Source organism: Bombina bombina, chromosome 2 (assembly GCF_027579735.1).
Source record: "Bombina bombina isolate aBomBom1 chromosome 2, aBomBom1.pri, whole genome shotgun sequence".
Classification (NCBI taxonomy): domain Eukaryota; kingdom Metazoa; phylum Chordata; class Amphibia; order Anura; family Bombinatoridae; genus Bombina; species Bombina bombina.
The window spans coordinates 522,957,275-522,979,473 of NC_069500.1; the positions used below are offsets into that span (position 1 = coordinate 522,957,275).

At 42.9% G+C, this 22,199-nt stretch overlaps 1 protein-coding gene across 6 annotated transcripts in view; it reads left to right on the top strand.

The window, feature by feature from the left end:
• ACIN1 (apoptotic chromatin condensation inducer 1) overlaps nucleotides 1–22,199 on the top strand; it is a 448,130-nt gene that overhangs the window by 287,636 nt on the left and 138,295 nt on the right. For all 6 annotated transcript variants that reach the window (XR_008400654.1, XR_008400652.1, XR_008400653.1 and 3 more), the window contains one exon: nucleotides 7,089–7,325. Coding sequence is in view for 3 of the 6 variants with exons in the window: in XM_053702293.1 (XP_053558268.1) it covers nucleotides 7,089–7,325 (237 nt within the window). In the remaining 3 variants the exon portion in view is untranslated. The remainder of the gene's footprint in view (nucleotides 1–7,088; nucleotides 7,326–22,199) is intronic.

Here is a 22,199-nt window from a genome sequence, read left to right on the forward strand (position 1 = left end):
TATGGTCGACCCCAGAAAGGACTTATGGCAGACAGTCCCCAAGGTCGAGGGAGCGGTTTCCACTTTAAACAAACGCACCACTATACCCATAGAGGATAGTTGTGCTTTCAAAGATCCTATGGATAAAAAATTAGAAGGTTTGCTTAAAAAGATGTTTGTTCAGCAAGGTTACCTTCTACAACCAATTTCATGCATTGTCCCTGTCGCTACAGCCGCATGTTTCTGGTTCGATGATCTGATAAAGGCGGTCGATAGTGAGTCTCCTCCTTTTGAGGAGATTATGGACAGAATCAATGCTCTCAAATTGGCTAATTCTTTCACCCTAGACGCCACTTTGCAATTGGCTAGGTTAGCGGCTAAGAATTCTGGGTTTGCTATTGTGGCGCGCAGAGCGCTTTGGTTGAAATCTTGGTCGGCTGATGCGTCTTCCAAGAACAAGCTACTTAACATTCCTTTCAAGGGGAAAACGCTGTTTGGCCCTGACTTGAAAGAGATTATCTCTGATATCACTGGGGGTAAGGGCCACGCCCTTCCTCAGGATCGGCCTTTCAAGGCAAAAAATAAACCTAATTTTCGTCCCTTTCGTAGAAACGGACCAGCCCAAGGTGCTACGTCCTCTAAGCAAGAGGGTAATACTTCTCAAGCCAAGCCAGCTTGGAGACCAATGCAAGGCTGGAACAAGGGAAAGCAGGCCAAGAAACCTGCCACTGCTACCAAGACAGCATGAAATGTTGGCCCCCGATCCGGGACCGGATCTGGTGGGGGGCAGACTCTCTCTCTTCGCTCAGGCTTGGGCAAGAGATGTTCTGGATCCTTGGGCGCTAGAAATAGTCTCCCAAGGTTATCTTCTGGAATTCAAGGGACTTCCCCCAAGGGGGAGGTTCCACAGGTCTCAGTTGTCTTCAGACCACATAAAAAGACAGGCATTCTTACATTGTGTAGAAGACCTGTTAAAAATGGGAGTGATTCATCCTGTTCCATTAAGAGAACAAGGGATGGGGTTCTACTCCAATCTGTTCATAGTTCCCAAAAAAGAGGGAACGTTCAGACCAATCTTAGATCTCAAGATCTTAAACAAGTTTCTCAAGGTTCCATCGTTCAAGATGGAAACCATTCGAACTATTCTTCCTTCCATCCAGGAAGGTCAATTCATGACCACGGTGGATTTAAAGGATGCGTATCTACATATTCCTATCCACAAGGAACATCATCGGTTCCTAAGGTTCGCATTCCTGGACAAACATTACCAGTTCGTGGCGCTTCCTTTCGGATTAGCCACTGCTCCAAGGATTTTCACAAAAGTACTAGGGTCCCTTCTAGCTGTGCTAAGACCAAGGGGCATTGCTGTAGTACCTTACTTGGACGACATTCTGATTCAAGCGTCGTCCCTTCCTCAAGCAAAGGCTCACACGGACATTGTCCTGGCCTTTCTCAGATCTCACGGATGGAAAGTGAACGTGGAAAAGAGTTCTCTATCCCCGTCAACAAGGGTTCCCTTCTTGGGAACAATAACAGAGGCCAGAAAAACAAAACTTCTAGACTCTTGTCGGATACTTCATTCCGTTCCTCTTCCTTCCATAGCTCAGTGCATGGAAGTGATCGGGTTGATGGTAGCGGCAATGGACATAGTTCCTTTTGCGCGCATTCATCTAAGACCATTACAACTGTGCATGCTCAGTCAGTGGAATGGGGACTATACAGACTTGTCTCCGAAGATACAAGTAAATCAGAGGACCAGAGACTCACTCCGTTGGTGGCTGTCCCTGGACAACCTGTCACAAGGGATGACATTCCGCAGACCAGAGTGGGTCATTGTCACGACCGACGCCAGTCTGATGGGCTGGGGCGCGGTCTGGGGAGCCCTGAAAGCTCAGGGTCTTTGGTCTCGGGAAGAATCTCTTCTACCGATAAAAATTCTGGAACTGAGAGCGATATTCAATGCTCTCAAGGCTTGGCCTCAGCTAGCGAGGGCCAAGTTCATACGGTTTCAATCAGACAACATGACAACTGTTGCGTACATCAACCATCAGGGGGGAACAAGGAGTTCCCTAGCGATGGAAGAAGTGACCAAAATCATTCTATGGGCGGAGTCTCACTCCTGCCACCTGTCTGCTATCCACATCCCAGGAGTGGAAAATTGGGAAGCGGATTTTCTGAGTCGTCAGACATTGCATCCGGGGGAGTGGGAACTCCATCCGGAAATCTTTGCCCAAGTCACTCAGCTGTGGGGCATTCCAGACATGGATCTGATGGCCTCTCGTCAGAACTTCAAAGTTCCTTGCTATGGGTCCAGATCCAGGGATCCCAAGGCGGCTCTAGTGGATGCACTAGTAGCACCTTGGACCTTCAAACTAGCTTATGTGTTCCCGCCGTTTCCTCTCATCCCCAGGCTGGTAGCCAGGATCAATCAGGAGAGGGCGTCGGTGATCTTGATAGCTCCTGCGTGGCCACGCAGGACTTGGTATGCAGATCTGGTGAATATGTCATCGGCTCCACCTTGGAAGCTACCTTTGAGACGAGACCTGCTTGTTCAGGGTCCGTTCGAACATCCGAATCTGGTTTCACTCCAGCTGACTGCTTGGAGATTGAACGCTTGATTTTATCGAAGCGAGGGTTCTCAGATTCTGTTATCGATACTCTTGTTCAGGCCAGAAAGCCTGTAACTAGAAAGATTTACCACAAAATTTGGAAAAAATATATCTGTTGGTGTGAATCTAAAGGATTCCCTTGGGACAAGGTTAAGATTCCTAGGATTCTATCCTTCCTTCAAGAAGGATTGGAAAAGGGATTATCTGCAAGTTCCCTGAAGGGACAGATTTCTGCCTTGTCGGTGTTACTTCACAAAAAACTGGCTGCTGTGCCAGATGTTCAAGCCTTTGTTCAGGCTCTGGTTAGAATTAAGCCTGTTTACAAACCTTTGACTCCTCCTTGGAGTCTCAATTTAGTTCTTTCAGTTCTTCAGGGGGTTCCGTTTGAACCCTTGCATTCCGTTGATATTAAGTTATTATCTTGGAAAGTTTTGTTTTTAGTTGCAATTTCTTCTGCCAGAAGAGTTTCAGAATTATCTGCTCTGCAGTGTTCTCCTCCTTATCTGGTGTTCCATGCAGATAAGGTGGTTTTACGTACTAAACCTGGTTTTCTTCCAAAAGTTGTTTCTAACAAAAACATTAACCAGGAGATTATCGTACCTTCTCTGTGTCCGAAACCAGTTTCAAAGAAGGAACGTTTGTTGCACAATTTGGATGTTGTTCGCGCTCTAAAATTCTATTTGGATGCTACAACGGATTTTAGACAAACATCTTCCTTGTTTGTTGTTTATTCCGGTAAAAGGAGAGGTCAAAAAGCAACTTCTACCTCTCTCTCTTTTTGGATTAAAAGCATCATCAGATTGGCTTACGAGACTGCCGGACGGCAGCCTCCCGAAAGAATCACAGCTCATTCCACTAGGGCTGTGGCTTCCACTTGGGCCTTCAAGAACGAGGCTTCTGTTGATCAGATATGTAGGGCAGCGACTTGGTCTTCACTGCACACTTTTACCAAATTTTACAAGTTTGATACTTTTGCTTCTTCTGAGGCTATTTTTGGGAGAAAGGTTTTGCAAGCCGTGGTGCCTTCCATTTAGGTGACCTGATTTGCTCCCTCCCTTCATCCGTGTCCTAAAGCTTTGGTATTGGTTCCCACAAGTAAGGATGACGCCGTGGACCGGACACACCTATGTTGGAGAAAACAGAATTTATGTTTACCTGATAAATTACTTTCTCCAACGGTGTGTCCGGTCCACGGCCCGCCCTGGTTTTTTTAATCAGGTCTGATAATTTATTTTCTTTAACTACAGTCACCACGGTACCATATGGTTTCTCCTATGCAAATATTCCTCCTTAACGTCGGTCGAATGACTGGGGTAGGCGGAGCCTAGGAGGGATCATGTGACCAGCTTTGCTGGGCTCTTTGCCATTTCCTGTTGGGGAAGAGAATATCCCACAAGTAAGGTTGACGCCGTGGACCGGACACACCGTTGGAGAAAGTAATTTATCAGGTAAACATAAATTCTGTTTTCTGTAGCACCCCTACTTCGTAAAGGCACTAACAGCCAAAGATTTGCAAAGCAATCTTTTACATATCCTATGCCACAGCAGGACAAGGAGGGTGATAAATAAGAAAAGTAGGAATAAGTAATAAAAAAAACGCCTATGCCATCTCAAATCATGATTCCTTAACTTGTAGCAATCATCATTTTCAGACAAGGAATATTTTATTCTGACCAGATTAGGAGATTCATTCCACATGTAACTTTATAGACACCTTGTTTTCTCTTAAACATCACCATATATATAATTTTGGAATATTTCCCCCTCCGTTATATAAGGAAATAGGACAAGATGTAAGAGCCAAATAAGTTTAGTGTTGCTGTGAATATACAGCCTCTGCAATGACTTTATTTGTTATATAAAAATTGTTGTGTGGGGAAGTATTAGAAAAAGTAAGAAAGAACCTAATATGAGAATATCATAATTTAAAATTGCTCCATCCGCACTAATTTTTAGAATTGATAAAGTTTAAGCATATAAATATAAACATTTAATAAATTGAAACTTATGATATATAAAAATAGACATACATACTCCTTCCTTGCCATACCTCTGACATTCCGTCCCTCTAGTGAAAAAGTAGCTGAGACTGCTGGCATCAGAGCTGCATTTTAGATGCAAAGCCCTCCTGAGTATTGACATGCTGCTTACAAGTCATTTATCCACCCAGGGTAGCAGCGGTAGGTACAGGGCAACACAACTCCTCCGTGCTGTATAGCCGCTCTACTCCGCCCCCACCACCCTCTCATCCTTCCTTTACAGAAGCCTGTGCGCAGTAAACAGTCACGGGTAATAAAATTTGAAAAACATGTTAAAAGCTTAAAAAACATAAAAACAAGTTTGCAGAGCCCTACTTCACATTCAGTACTTATTCTGGACAACCAGACTAATGCATTATTTCAAGCACTGTATGTTGGTGGGTGTGTGTGTATGTATATATGTATGTATACAGGTAGCCCTCAGTTTACACCGGGGTTAGGTTCCAGGAGGAATGGTTGTAAATCAAAACCGTTGTAAATTGAAACCCAGTTGATAATGTAAGTCAATGGGAAGTGAGGGAGTTAGGTTCCAGGCCCCTCTCAAAATTGTCATAAGTAACACCTAATGCATCATTTTTAAAGCTTTGAAATTAAGACTTTAAATGCTAAACAGCATTATAAACCTAATAATATAAATTGTATCATCATCAAACTAAGTTTAATGAACAAAAACATTTGCTAACAGCACCTAATAAAATAATCACACAACAGACTGCATCATCATCATCAAACTAAGTTTAATGAACAAAAACGTTTTTTTACTTGCATTTTTCTGCAATCAGTTCTCTGCATTGTTAGCATGTTAGATAATATTGGGTTTGCACCTATTCTATGCATTTCAATCTGCAGTGATTAATAGGCAGTTTGGCACCTTCACCTCAAGCAGCTGGACAGAAAGATAATAGGGAAGTGGCTGCTCGATAGCTAATGCCTGTTCTGTGTACACAGATCAATTTCAGACCTGTTAAGTTGCATAACTTTGCTGCAAAACAAGCGGACAGCTCCACCTACTGGCTATTTTAATTACTGCACATGACTGAAAAAAAAGGTTGTTATTCTGAAATGGCGCATATTGAACCAGCGTAAACCGAGGGCCACCTGTGTGTGTGTGTGTGTATATATATATATATATATATATATATATATATATATGTTACGGTTACCCTTAGTCTCGCTGAGAGATGGACCGCTTAGTAGCCTGGATCCCTATTGCTAAAGAGGGGAGAAGCTGCTTTCCATAGTATTCTATATGAGTCTCGCAAATATAGAATAATCTCCCTTAGCTGCAGTACAGCTAGGATACCCTTCTGCCCACAAAAACGAGTCAACGCTGCGATTGAGGGTCAAACAAGAACTCAGGACTGGGATGCCCAGCCTGCTTTTTATTAAGGTTACATGCACACAGGGCACTCCCAGGGGGAGAGGGGGGGAAGCACAAAATCCCCCATCACACATTTAGATAGAGAGCACTGTCCTTTGACAGGCCACAATAGGATTACAGTACTTAAGATAACAAGTTTACAAGTTCATCTTATCAATTAGCAGTCTGGCTCCAGAGGTGATTAGACAATAGTTTCTAAAAGCTAAAAAAAAAGAGTTAACTCTTTATGAAATGATACTTGTTACGGTTTTCTTGGAGCCCTTCTTAGGCGCTGGCTTGCTGGTTCAGGCATTGCTGCTGGGAAATAAGCTCTTCACAACAAAATAACTAATGCTTCTGTAACAATATATATATATATATTGTGTGTGTATGTGTATATATATATATATATATGTATATATGTGTATATATATATATGTATATATATTTGTGTGTGTATATATGTGTATATATATATATATATATATATATATACAGTATATACATTTTTTTACGACTGAAACAGAAGCATAGGCATAAAAAAATAAAATATAGTACATATTTATTTTATATTACTTAAAGGGACAGTCTAGGCCAAAAAAAACTTTCATGATTCAGATAGAGCATGTAATTTTAAACCATTTTCCAATTTACTTTTATCACTAATTTTGCTTTGTTCTCTTGGTATTCTTAGTTGAAAGCTTAACCTAGGAGGTTCATGTGCTAATTTCTTAGACCTTGAAGGCCACCTCTTTTCAGAATGCATTTTAACAGTTTTTCACCACTAGAGGGTGTTAGTTCATGTATTTCATATAGATGACACTGTGCTCGTGCACGTGAAGTTATCTGGGAGCAGGCACTGATTGGCTAAACTGCAAGTCTGTCAAAAGAACTGAAATAAGGGGGCAGTTTGCAGAGGCTTAGATACAAGGTAATCACAGAATTTAAAAGTATATTAATATAACTGTGTCGGTTATGCAAAACTGGGGAATGGGTAATAAAGGGATTATCTATCTTTTAAAACAATAAAAATTCTGGTGTAGACTGTCCCTTTAATCCTTTTTTTCTTTTCTTGCTTCTTCTCTTTTTCTTACCCTGAAGGTTGATGGGAGTAGTGTAAGTACATCCTTAAAAAATTCCCCGGAACCATTGTCTGCTCAAGTTCAATCCCCTCCAGTTCAGGACACATTAGAGCCACTGCCAAGTACATCCCCACCTTTGCCATCCAAGCCAGTTAGTCTACAGCAAAATCGGACTCCTCCAAGGGACTCTTCTTTTCATCAAGACCGTGGGGAGTGCAGACAGACTAAGACAACCCTAGTGAATCTAACTAATCAAGTAAGTGAAACTTATTATTCTGCATATTGTTCTTATTTACAGACACATTTCTTGTTTTGGTTAAATTTGCCATCAGACACTGTAATCTTATCTTTAGCTTAAAAGTTTAAAATGTTAGAATGCTAAAATAGGACATTTCCTTCTTAAAGTGAATGTAAACTCACCTATATTGACCAATATTGTCAAACAATTCAAAATAGGGGGACTTTAATTCATAATTTTTCCAATTTCTATTAATAAAGATGAAAAATTACCTTTTTCTCTTTGTTTTCATACCGCGCTTCCTCCGTCCGCCATATAGTCCCTCTCCATTAGAAAGATTGACAGCAACCATTGCGAATCAGCCCCCCCCGGGCATTCAACCCCTTTTTAAATACGTCATGCGCTTCTTCTGCGCATGCGTTAGACCATTATCTCCCTTCTAGAAGCGATGCTCGTTCACGCTGTAAGTAACCCTGGTTTTAACGCATGCGCAGACTAAGTATGGCTGATTTCTGCTCATGCGTTTAAATATTAGATCACATACAGAAGCGATGAGTTTTTATGCTGTAAGAAAACAGGGCTCTAACATATGCGCAAAGTATTGCTGGATTAATTAGAAGCGCATTAAGAATAGCTCCACAGGTGTGCGCTTCACGGTGAAGTATAGAGCGAGGGGGGGCGCTCTAAACGTCACCCTGTTGATAACACGGAAGTGCCGGTTGGGAGGAGGAAGATCAAAATTGGAAACAAGTTAGTTATCAAAATATATAATAAATACTAATTTCTCCAACATTGGTGTGTCCGGTCCACGGCGTCATCCATAACTTGTGGGAATATTCTCTTCCCCAACAGGAAATGGCAAAGAGCACAGCAAAAGCTGCCCATATAGCCCCTCCCAGGCTCCGCCCCCCCAGTCATTCTCTTTGCCGCTCTGAACAAGTAGCATCTCCATGGAGATGGTGAAGAGTATGTGGTGTTTAGTTGTAGTTTTTTATTCTTCTATCAAGAGTTTGTTATTTTAAAATAGTGCTGGTATGTACTATTTACTCTGAAACAGAAAGAGATGAAGAGTTCTGTTTAAAAGAGGAGTATGATTTTAGCAGCAGTAACTAAAATCAATTGCTGTTCCCACGCAGGACTGTTGAGCTGAGAGAACTTCAGTTGGGGGGAACAGTTTGCAGACTTTTCTGCTCAAGGTATGACTAGCCATTTTTCTAACAAGACTGTGTAATGCTGGAAGGCTGTCATTTTTCCCTCATGGGGATCTGTAAGCCATTTTCTTAGACTCAGAAAGAATAAAGGGCTTATTATGGGCTAATAACTGGTGGACACTCTTAAGGGCTAAATCGATTGTTTATTTAAGTTATTTTTGAAAGTTTGAAGTAATTTTCACACTTTTATTGTTTGGGGAACATTTTTTTCGCCAGGCACTAGTTAAGACACCTTCCCAGTCAGGAAGGGCCTTTCACTGTAGTAGGCAGAGCCTCATTTTCGCGCCATTATTACGCAGTTACTTTTGAGTGCAGTGCATGCAGCTGCATGTGTGAGGGTCTGGTATCCACTGAAAATGTTCCTAGAAGGCTTGAATTGGTATCGTATACCCCCCTGGGATAGGTGAAGTCGCAACAAAGGCTGTGGCTGGGACTGTAGTGGGGTTAAAATTGCAAACGGCTCCGGTTTCCACATTTTAAGGGTTAACAGCTTGAAAATTGGGGTGCAATACTTTGAATGCATTAAGACACTGTGGTGAAAATTTGGTAAAGATTGGATAATTCCTTCATAGTTTTTCACATATTCAGTAATAAAGTGTGCCCTGTTTAACATTTAAAGAGACAGTAACGGTTTTGTTTTAAAACGGTTTTTGTGCTTTATTAACCAGTTTAAGCCTGTTTAACATGTCTGTACCTTCAGATAGATCATGTTCTGTATGTATGGAAGCCAATGTGGTTCCCCCTTCAAATATATGTGATAATTGTGCCATAGCGTCCAAACATAGTAAGGACAGTACTGTCACAAATAGTAAGGTTGCCCAGGATGATTCCTCAGATGAAGGAAGTAGACATAGTTCTACATCATCTCCTTCTGTGTCTATACCAGTTATGCCCGCGCAGGCGACCCCTAGTACTTCTAGCGCGCCAATGCTTGTTACTATGCAACAATTGACGGCAGTAATGGATAACTCCATAGCTAATATTTGATCCAAAATGCCAGCATTTCAGAGAAAGCGCGATTGCTCTGTTTTAAACACTGTAGAGCAGGAGGGCGCTGATGATAATTTTTCTGTCATACCCTCACACCAGTCTGAAGTGGCAGTGAGGGAGGGTTTGTCAGATGGAGAAATTTCTGATACAGGAAGAATTTCTCAGCAGGCAGAACCTGATGTTGTGACATTTAAATTTAAATTAGAGCATCTCCGCGCATTACTAAAGGAGGTGCTATCTACTCTGGATGATTGTGACAATCTGGTCATCCCAGAAAAATTGTTCAAGATGGACAAGTTCCTAGAGGTCCCGGTGCACCCTGATGCTTTTCCGATACCTAAACGGGTGGCGGACATAGTGAATAAGGAGTGGGAGAAGCCAGGCATACCTTTTGTCCCTCCTATATTTAAGAAATTGTTCCCTATGGTCGACCCCAGGAAGGACTTATGGCAAACAGTCCCTAAGGTCGAGGGGGCGGTTTCTACACTAGCCAAGCGCACGACCATTCCCATTGAGGACAATTGTGCTTTCAAAGATCCTATGGATAAAAAATTGGAGGGTTTGCTTAAAAAGATTTTTGTACAGCAAGTTTACCTCCTTCAACCTATTTCGTGCATTATTCCTGTCACTACAGCAGCGTGGTTCTGGTTCGAGGAACTGGAAAAGTCGCTCAGTAGAGAGACTCCGTATGAGGAAGTCATGGACAGAATTCACGCACTTAAGTTAGCTAATTCCTTTATTTTAGACGCCGCTTTGCAGTTAGCGAGGTTAGCAGCGAAAAATTCAGGGTTTGCAATTGTGGCGCGCAGAGCGCTCTGGCTAAAGTCTTGGTCGGCGGATGTATCTTCCAAGACAAAATTGCTTAATATCCCTTTCAAGGGTAAGACCCTTTTTGGGCCAGAATTGAAAGAGATTATTTCAGACATCACTGGGGGAAAGGGCCATGCCCTCCCACAAGATAGACCTTTCAAGGCTAAGAATAAGTCCAATTTTCATTCCTTTCGCAATTTCAGGAACGGACCGGCTTCCAACTCTGCAGCCTCTAGACAAGAGGCTAACGCTTCCCAGACTAAACCAGCTTGGAAACCAATGCAAGGTTGGAACAAGGGTAAACAGGCCAAGAAGCCTGCTGCTGCTACCAAAACAGCATGAAGGGGTAGCCCCCGATCCGGGACCGGATCTAGTAGGGGGCAGACTCTCTCTCTTTGCTCAGGCTTGGGCAAGAGATGTTCAGGATCCCTGGGCACTAGAAATAGTCTCTCAGGGTTATCTTCTAGAATTCAAGGAACTACCCCCAAGGGGAAGGTTCCACATGTCTCACTTATCTTCAAACCAAATAAAGAGACAGGCATTCTTACATTGTGTAGAAGACCTGTTAAAGATGGGAGTGATACACCCAGTTCCAACTGTGGAACAAGGTCAGGGGTTTTACTCAAATCTGTTTGTAGTTCCCAAAAAAAGGAACTTTCAGACCAATTCTGGATTTAAAAATTCTAAACAAATTTCTCAGAGTTCCATCGTTCAAAATGGAAACCATTCGAACAATTTTACCTACAATCCAGGAGGGTCAATTTATGACTACCGTGGATTTAAAGGATGCGTTCCTAAGGTTCGCCTTTCTGGACAAACATTATCAGTTTGTGGCTCTCCCATTCGGACTAGCCACTGCTCCAAGAATTTTCACAAAGGTGCTCGGGTCCCTTCTAGCGGTTCTAAGACCAAGGGGTATTGAAGTGGCACCTTATCTTGTCGACATTCTAATCCAAGCGTCGTCTCTTTCCAAAGCAAAGGCTCATACAGACATTGTTCTAGCCTTTCTCAGATCTCACGGGTGGAAGGTGAACGTAGAAAAGAGTTCCCTGTCTCCGTCGACAAGAGTTCTCTTTTTGGGAACAATAATAGATTCTTTAGAAATGAAGATCTTCCTGACAGAAGTCAGAAAGTCAAAGCTTCTAAACGCTTGTCAAGTTCTTCACTCTATTCTGCAGCCTTCCATAGCTCAGTGCATGGAAGTAGTAGGGTTGATGGTTGCAGCAATGGACATAGTTCCTTTTGCTCGAATTCATCTAAGACCATTACAACTGTGCATGCTCAAGCAGTGGAATGGGGACTATACAGACTTGTCTCCAAAGATTCAAGTAGACCAGATGACCAGAGACTCACTCCGTTGGTGGTTGTCCCAGGATCACCTGTCTCAGGGAATGAGTTTCCGCAGACCAGAGTGGGTCATTGTCACGACCGACGCCAGTCTATTAGGCTGGGGCGCGGTCTGGGATTCCCTGAAAACTCAGGGTTTATGGTCTCGGGAAGAGTCTCTTCTCCCGATCAACATCCTGGAACTGAGAGCGATATTCAATGCTCTCCGGGCTTGGCCTCAACTAGCGAAGGCCGGATTCATAAGATTCCAGTCAGACAACATGACGACTGTAGCTTACATCAACCATCAGGGGGGAACAAGGAGTTCCTTGGCGATGAGAGAGGTATCCAAAATCATCAAATGGGCGGAGGATCACTCCTGCCACCTATCTGCAATCCACATCCCAGGAGTAGACAACTGGGAGGCGGATTATCTGAGTTGTCAGACTTTCCATCCGGGGGAGTGGGAACTCCACCCGGAGGTGTTTGCCCAGTTGACTCAATTATGGGGCATTCCAGACATGGATCTGATGGCGTCTCGTCAGAACTTCAAGGTTCCTTGCTACGGGTCCAGATCCAGGGATCCCAAGGCGACTCTAGTGGATGCATTAGTGGCGCCTTGGTCGTTCCACCTAGCTTATGCGTTTCCACCGTTCCCTCTCCATCCCAGGCTTGTAGCCAGGATCAAACAGGAGAAGGCCTCAGTGATTCTGATAGCTCCTGCGTGGCCGCGCAGGACTTGGTATGCAGACCTGGTGAATATGTCATCGGCTCCACCATGGAAGCTACCTTTGAGACAGGATCTTCTAGTACAAGGTCCATTCGAACATCCAAATCTAGTTTCTCTGCAGCTGACTGCTTGGAAATTGAACGTTTGATTTTATCCAAGCGTGGGTTTTCAGATTCAGTGATAGATACTCTGGTCCAAGCCAGAAAACCTGTGACTAGAAAGATTTACCATAAAATATGGAAAAGATATATCTGTTGGTGTGAATCCAAGGGATTCTCCTGGAGTAAGATTAAAATTCCTAAGATCCTCTCCTTTCTCCAAGAAGGTTTGGATAAGGGATTGTCAGCGAGTTCTCTAAAAGGACAGATTTCTGCTTTATCTGTGTTGTTACACAAACGACTGGCAGCTGTGCCAGATGTACAAGCTTTTGTACAGGCTTTGGTCAGAATCAAGCCTGTTTACAGACCCTTGACTCCTCCCTGGAGTCTAAATTTAGTTCTTTCAGTTCTTCAAGGGGTTCCGTTTGAACCCTTACATTCCATAGATATCAAGTTACTATCTTGGAAAGTTCTGTTTTTGGTTGCTATTTCTTCTGCTAGAAGAGTTTCTGAATTATCTGCTTTGCAGTGTAATCCACCCTTTCTGGTGTTCCATTCAGATAAGGTTGTTTTGCGTACCAAGCCTGGTTTTCTTCCAAAAGTTGTTTCCAACAAGAATATTAACCAGGAAATAGTTGTTCCTTCTTTGTGTCCGAATCCAGTTTCAAAGAAGGAACGTTTGTTACACAATTTAGATGTAGGCCGTGCTTTAAAGTTCTATTTAGAAGCAACAAAGGATTTCAGACAAACTTCTTCTTTGTTTGTCGTTTATTCTGGAAAGAGGAGAGGACAAAAAGCTACTGCTACCTCTCTTTCTTTCTGGCTGAAAAGCATCATCCGATTGGCTTATGAGACTGCCGGACGGCAGCCTCCTGAACGAATCACAGCTCACTCTACTAGGGCTGTGGCTTCCACATGGGCCTTCAAGAACGAGGCTTCTGTTGATCAGATATGTAAGGCAGCGACTTGGTCTTCTCTGCACACTTTTGCCAAATTCTACAAATTTGATACTTATGCTTCTTCGGAGGCTATTTTTGGGAGAAAGGTTTTGCAAGCCGTGGTGCCTTCTGTTTAGGTAACCTGATTTGCTCCCTCCCTTCATCCGTGTCCTAAAGCTTTGGTATTGGTTCCCACAAGTTATGGATGACGCCGTGGACCGGACACACCATTGTTGGAGAAAACAGAATTTATGCTTACCTGATAAATTACTTTCTCCAACGGTGTGTCCGGTCCACGGCCCGCCCTGGTTTTTTAATCAGGTTTGAAACATTTCTTTCTCTATACACTACAGTCACCACGGCACCCTATAGTTTCTCCTTTTTTTCTCCTAACCGTCGGTCGAATGACTGGGGGGGCGGAGCCTGGGAGGGGCTATATGGACAGCTTTTGCTGTGCTCTTTGCCATTTCCTGTTAGGGAAGAGAATATTCCCACAAGTTATGGATGACGCCGTGGACCGGACACACCGTTGGAGAAAGTAATTTATCAGGTAAGCATAAATTCTGTTTTTTTTATTTTATTTTTTAAACCTAGCGGTTTTAATACACATGGGGAAAAGAATTATTAGGAGGCTGCAGCTATACGAAAATTTACATTCACTTTAATATATGGAGAGTCCACGGCATCATTCCTTACTGTTGGGAAATACAGAACCTGACCACCAGGAGGAGGCAAAGACACCCCAGCCAAATGCTTAAATGCCTATCCAACTTCCCCTATCCCCAGTCATTCTTTGCCTTTCGTCACAGGAGGATAGCAGAGAAGTGTCAGATGATTCAGAGAAGTTGTCATATCATATCTGCCCTTTGATATGGGACTGGAGTTTTAAGTAGTCTTGTCAGCCTCTCAGTGAGAGCATTGACGAAAGTTAGAGTCTAGAGATGCAGGGAGAATCTTTCTGCGAACCATCCAGACTGCCCGCCAACAGCTCCTAAGCAATCAGTGTTGACGAATTTCACTGCCTGCTTGTTTTCTCACTCAAGTCCGTGTCAGGAGCGATGCTACAAGACTGTCACACTTGAGAGGCTGTGTTTCTGTTCCACAGCAGGGATTCTGGTAAGATCGATTATTTTTTTACATAAGTTGAAAACGCTATAAGACAGGGTCACAGTGTGTCTCCTTTAACTAAATAGAATCATGGGTTAATATCTCCTGTGGGGATTAATCAAATGTGATGCTTTGATTTTATGCCGCTTTACACCCTGTTCCAAATTATTATGCAAATTCTATTTCAGTGTCACAAAGATTAAATATTTTTTTTTTCAGTTTAACTCATGGATGGCATTGTGTCTCAGGGCTCTTTTGATCACTGAAAACAATCTCGGACACCTGTGATAATTAGATTGCCAGGTGAGCCCAATTAAAGGAAAAACTACTAAAGGAGGGTGTTCCACATTATTTAGCAGAGCACTATTTTCAAGCAATATGGGGAAGAAAAAGGATCTCTGCTGCCGAAAAGAGTGAAATAGTTCAATGCCTTGGACGAGGTATGAAAACATTAGATATTTCACGAAAAACACAATTTATGCTTACCTGATAAATTTATTTTTCTTGTGGTGTATCCAGTCCACAGATCATCCATTACTTGTGGGATATTCTCATTCCCAACAGGAAGTTGCAAGAGGACACCCACAGCAGAGCTGTAATATAGCTCCTCCCCTAACTGTCATAGCCAGTCATTCGACCGAAAACAAGCCGAGAAAGGAGGAACCATAGGGTGCAGTGGTTACTGTAGTTTAAATTTAAAAATTACCTGCCTTAAAATGACAGGGCGGGCCGTGGACTGGATACACCACAAGAGAAATAAATTTATCAGGTAAGCATAAATTGTGTTTTCTCTTGTAAGGTGTATCCAGTCCACGGATCATCCATTACTTGTGGGATACCAATACCAAAGCTAAAGTACACGGATGAAGGGAGGGACAAGGCAGGAACTTAAATGGAAGGAACCACTGCCCGTAAAACCTTTCTCCCAAATATAGCCTCCGAAGAAGCAAAAGTATCAAATTTGTAAAATTTTGAAAAAATATGAAGCGAAGACCAAGTCCGTCGCCTTGCAAATCTGATCAAAAGAAGCCTCATTTTTAAAGGCCCAAGTGGAAGCCACAGCTCTAGTGGAATGAGCTGTAATCCTTTCAGGAGGTTGCTGTCCAGCAGTCTCATAGGCTAAGCGGATTAAGCTTCTTAGTCAAAAAGAAAAAGAGGTTGCCGAAGCCTTTTGACCTCTCCTCTGTCCAGAGTAGACAACAAACAAAGCAGATGTTTGACGAAAATCTTTAGTAGCTTGTAAGTAAAACTTTAACGCACGGACCACGTCCAAATTGTGTAACACAAGGATGGAACAACAATCTCTTGATTGATATTCTTGTTAGATACCACCTTAGGTAAGAACCCAGGTTTGGTACGCAGGACTACCTTATCCGTATGAAAAATCAGATAAGGAGAATCACATTGTAAGGCAGATAGCTCAGAGACTCTACGAGCCAAGGAAATAGCTACCAAAAAAAGAACTTTCCAAGATAAAAGCTTGATATCTATGGAATGAAGAGGTTCAAACGGAACTCCTTGAAGAACCTTAAGAACCAAGTTTAAGCTCCATGGTGGAGCAACAGGTTTAAACACAGGCTTGATTCTAACTAAAGCCTGACAAAATGCCTGAACGTCTGGAACATCTGCCAGACGCTTAACTAGCTGACAATCCTTTTTCCAAACCTTCTTGGAGAAAAGATAATATCCTAGCAATCCTGACTTTACTCCATGAGTAACCCTTGGATTCACACCAATAAAGATATCTACGCCATACCTTATGGTAAATTTTCCTGGTGACAGGCTTTCGTGCCTGTCTTAAGGTATCAATAACTGACTCGGAGAAGCCACGCTTTGATAAAATCAAGCGTTCAATCTCCAGGCAGTCAGCCTAGATTTGGATGGTTGAAAGGACCCTGAAGTAGAAGGTCCTGTTTCAGAGGCAGAGACGATGGTGGAAAGGATGACATGTCCACTAGATCTGCATACCAGGTCCTGCGTGGCCACGCAGGTGCTATCAGAATCACTGATGCTCTCTCCTGCTTGATCTTGGCAATCAGTCGAGGGAGCAGAGGAAACGGTGGAAACACATAAGCCAGGTTGAAAGACCAGGGCGCTGCTAGAGCATCTATCAGTGTCGCCTTGGGATCCCTGGACCTGGATCCGTAACACGGAAGCTTGGCGTTCTGGCGAGACGCCATGAGATCCAGTTCTGGTTTGCCCCAACGATGAATCAGTTGTGCAAATGCCTCCGGATGGAGTTCCCACTCTCCCGGATGAAAAGTCTGACGACTTAGAAAATCCGCCTCCCAGTTCTCTACACCTGGGATATGGATAGCTGATAGGTGGCAAGAGTGAATCTCTGCCCAGCGAATTATTTTTGAAACTTCTAACATCTCTAGGGAACTTCTCGTTCCCCCTTGAGGGTTGATGTAAGCTACAGTCGTGATGTTGTCCGACTGAAATCTGATGTACCTCAGAGTTGCTAACTGAAGCCAAGCCTGAAGAGCCTTGAATATCGCTCTTAGTTCCAGAATATTTAATGGAAGGAGAGCCTCCTCCTGAGTCCACGATCCCTGAGCCTTCAGGGAGTTCCAGACTGCACCCCAACCTAGAAGGCTGGCATCTGTCGTAACAATTGTCCAATCTGGCCTGCGAAAGGTCATACCTTTGGACAGATGGACCCGAGATAGCCACCAGAGAAGAGAATCCCTGGTCTCTTGGTCCAGATTCAGTTGAGGGGACAAATCTGTGTAATCCCCGCTCCACTGACTGAGCATGCATAGTTGCAGTGGTCTGAGATGTAAGCGTGCAAACGGCACTATGTCCATTGCCGCTACCATTAAGCCGATTACTTCCATACACTGAACCACCGAAGGGCGCGGAATGGAATGAAGAACCCGGCAGGAATTATCAGAGTCCCTAGAAAGGAAACTCTTGTGAGTGGGGATAGAGAACTCTTTTCCTCATTCACTTTCCACCCATGCGACCACAGAAATGCCAGTACTACGTCCGTATGAGACTTGCCAATTTGGAAGTTTGACGCCTGTATCAGGATGTCGTCTAAATAAGGGGCTACTGCTATGCCCCGCGGCCTTAGGACCGCCATAAGTGACCCTAGAACCTTTGTAAAGATTCTTGGGGCTGTAGCTAATCCCAAGGGAAGAGCTACAACTGGTAATGCCTGTCTTAAAAGGCAAACCTGAGAAACCGATGATGATCTTTGTGTATCGGAATGTGAAGAAAAGCATCCTTTAGATTCACTGTAGTCATATATTGACCCTCCTGGATCAGTGGTAGGATGGTACGAATACTTTCCATCTTGAACGACGGAACTTTGAGGAATTTGTTTAAGATCTTTAGATCCAAAATTGGTCTGAAGGTTCCCTCTTTTTTGGGAACCACAAACAGATTTGAGTAAAAACCCTGTCCCTGTTCCTCCTTTGGAACTGGATGGATCACTCCCATAACTAGGAGGACTCGTACACAGTGTAAGAATGCCTCTCTCTTTATCTGGTGTGCAGATAATTGTGAAAGGTGAAATCTCCCTTTTGGGGGGGAAGCTTTGAAGTCCAGAAGATATCCCTGGGATATAATTTCCAACGCCCAGGGATCCTGAACATCTCTTGCCCACGCCTGGGCAAAGAGTTAAAGTCTGCCCCCTACTAGATCCGTTCCCGGATAGGGGGCCGTTCCTTCATGCTGTCTTAGAGTCAGCAGCAGGCTTTTTTACCTGCTTACCTTTTTTCCATGTCAGGTTTGGTCTCCAGACCATCTTGGATTGAGCAAAAGTTCCCTCTTGTTTATTATTAGAGGAAGTTGATGCCGCACCTGCCTTGAAGTTTTGAAAGGCACGAAAATTAGACGGTTTGGCCCTAGATTTGGACCTGTCCTGAGGAAGGGCATGACCTTTTCCTCCAGTGATATCAGCAATAATCTCCTTCAACCAGGCCCGAATAGGGTCTGCCCCTTGAAGGGAATGTTAAGTAGCTTAGATTTTGAAGTCACGTCAGCTGACCATGATCTAAGCCATAGCGCTCTGCGCGCCTGTATAGCAAAACCAGAATTCTTAGCCGTTAGTTTAGTCAAATGAACAATGGCATCAGAATAAAAGAATTGGCTAGCTTAAGTGCTCTAAGTTTGCCAAGTATGTCATCCAATGGAGTCGCTAACTGTAAAGCCTCTTCCAGAGACTCAAACCAGTACGCCGCAGCAGCAGTGACAGGGGCAATGCATGCAAGGGGCTGTAGGATAAAACCTTGTTGAATAAATATTTTCTTAAGGTAACCTCTAATTTTTTATCCATTGGATCTAAAAAAAAAAGCACAACTGTCCTCGACAGGGATAGTAGTACGCTTTACTAGAGTAGAAACTGCTCCCTCCACCTTAGGGACTGTCTGCCATAAGTCCCATGTGGTGGCGTCTATTGGAAACATTTTTCTAAAAATAGGAGGGGAAGAGAACGGCACACCTGGTCTATCCCATTCCTTATTAATAATTTTTGTAAACCTTTTAGGTATTTGGAAAAACATCAGTACACACCGGCACTGCAAAGTATTTATCCAGTCTACACAATTTCTCTGGCACTGCAATGGTATCACAGTCATTCAGAGCAGCTAAAACCTCCCTAAGCAACACGCGGAGGTGTTCAAGCTTAAATTTAAATGTAGAAATATTAGAATCAGGTATATTTCCTGAGTCATTAACATCACCCACTGACTGAAGCGCTCTTTCCTCAGCTTCTGCATATTGTGAGGCAGTATCAGACATGGTTCTTAAAGCGTCAGTATGCTATGCATTTTGTCTCACCCCAGAGCTATCTCGCTTACCTCTAAGTTCAGGTAGTCTGGCTAATACCGCTGACAGTGTATTATCCATGACTGCCGCCATGTCTTGTAAAGTAAACGCTATGGGCGCCCTAGATGTACTTGGCGCCATTTGAGCGTGAGTCCCTTAAGCGGGAGTCAAAGGGTCTGACACGTGGGGAAAGTTAGTCGGCATAACTTCCCCCTCGTCAGATTCCTCTGGTGATACATTTTTTAAAGACAGAAAATGATCTTTATTGCATAAAATGATATCACATTCTAAGAGGGGGTTCCACCATGGCTTTTAAACATAATAAAGAAGGAGTTTCTTCTATGTCAGACATGTTTGTACAGACTAGCAATGAGACTAGCAAGCTTGGAAAACACTTTAAATCAAGTTAACAAGCAAATATAAAAAACGGTACTGTGCCTTTAAGAGAAACAAATTTTGTCAGAATTTGAAAAACAGTGAAAAAATGCAGTAAATCAAACGAAATTTTTACAGTGTGTATAATAGGCTAACAGAGCATTGCACCCACTTGCAAATGGATTATTAACCCCTTAGTTCAAAAAACGGATCAAAAAACGATAGACGTTTTTTAACAGTCACAACCAACTGCCACAGCAAGCTGTGGCCCTACCTTCCCCAATAAACGACTTTGGAAAGCCTTTGGGCCCTTTAGAGATGTCCTATAGCATTCAGAGGGCCTTTGAGGGAAGCTGGATGTTACAGTTTGTAATTTTAACTGCACCAACTGTAACTTTTATACTACAACAGTGGAAATTGTTTCTAGTCAAAATTTAAGCCAGCCATGTGGAAAAAACTAGGCCCCAATAAAGTTTTATCACCAAAGCATATATAAAAACGATTAAACATGCCAGCAAACGTTTTATATTGCAAATATCATAAGGGTATTACCCCTGGGAGTAAGCATGATACCAGTCGTTATTAAATCACTGTATTCAGGCTTAGCTTACATTAATCCGGTATCAGCAGCATTTTCTAGTGTTTTCCATCTCTAGAAAAAATTATAACTGCACATACCTGATAGCAGAATAAACTGCACCCCATTCTCTCGCTGAAGTTACCTCATCTGTGTAATCCCCTCAGACATATGTGAGAATAGCAATGGATCTTAGTTACAACCTGCTAAGATCATAGAAACCTCAGGCAGATTCTTCTTCTATTTACTGCCTGAGATAAAATAGCACAACTCCGGTACTATTTAAAAATAACAAACTTTTGATTGAAGAACATAAACTAGCTATATTTAACCACTCTCTCCTACAACGTCCTTGCTTGTTGAGAGTTGCAAGAGAATGACTGGCTATGACAGTTAGGGGAGGAGCTATATTACAGCTCTGCTGTGGATGTCCTCTTGCAACTTCCTGTTGGGAATGAGAATATCCCACAAGTAATGGATGATCCGTGGACTGGATACACCTTACAAGAGAAACTTAAGTGTGATCATCGCACTATTAAGAGATTTGTGGCTGTTTTAGAGCACAGACGGGTTCGTGCAGATAAAGGCACATTGAGGAAGATTTCTGCAGATCCATCAAGAGAGCAGCTGCTAATATACCATTACATAGCAGCAAACAGATATTTGAAGCTGCTGGTGCCTCTGGAGTCCCATGGACATCAAGGTGCAGAATCTTCCAGAGTCTTGCAACTGTGCATAAACCACTAACCAATGCTCACAAGCAGAAACGGCTGCATTGGGCAGAAAAATACATAAAGACTAATTTTCAAACAGAGACAAAGGAAGTGGCGCTTACCAATCCGGGGTTTCTTCACCGTGATGTTGAGCAGTGTGTCTTCAGCGTTGGCTCTTTTCCTCTGTCCTGTTTCTCCGTCGTCAGGAGCCCAGCAAGAGCTCCTATGTCCCAGGCACAAAATCGCAATCCAATTACCATCCACTTCCGGGCATCACTCACAGGCAAGGAGGGGCAGGCAGCCAAGATACCATAGAATAAAAGCAAACTTTATTGGTGACAAAAGGTAAAAACAAATAGAGCCTCAGCTCATGGTAGCAATCCGGGGTCACAGAATGGCAACTGCAATTTTCAAACAGTCCTGTTCACTGATGAGTGCCGTGCAACCATGGATGGTCCAGATGGATGGAGTAGTGCATGGTTGGTGGACGGCCACCCTGTTCCAACAAGGCGGTGGTGGAGTCATGTTTTCGGCTGGAATAATGGGAAGAGAGCTGGTCAGCCCCTTTAGGGTCCCCGAAGGTGTAAAGATGACCTCTGCAAAGTATGTGGAGTTCCTGACTGACCACTTCCTTCCCTGGTACAGAAGGAAGAACTATGCTTTCCGTAATAAAATCATCTTCATGCATGACAATGCACCATCTCATTCTGCAAAGAATACCTCTGCATCAATGGCTGCTATGGGGTAAAAGGAGAGAAAATCATTGAGAACCTTTGGGGAATCCTCAAGCAAAAGATCTATGAGGGTGGGAGGCAGTTTACATCCAAACAGCAGCTCTGGGAGGCTATTTTGGCATCTTGCAAACAAATTCAAGCAGAAACTGTCCAAAAACTCACAAGTTCAATGGATGCAAGACTTGTGAATCTGCTATCAAATAAGGGGTCCTATGTTAAAATGTAACGTGACATGATAAAATGTTTAAAAAGTTGAAATGTTGTTCAAAGTTTGATTGAAATAGCTTTTGATTTCAGTAAATATGCTGCAAACACAACAAATGACAATTTTCAGTTCTTTACAACCTATAAAGTGTTTTGAAACTTACTGTGCGTAATAATTTGGAACAGTGCATTGTAAGTTTTTTATTTTGAAAACAAAAAAAATACTGTTATCATTAGGAGGTTTGTTCAATAAAATTTGAATTGTACTCTTAATAGTTGATAACATGAGAATTATGCTGACTG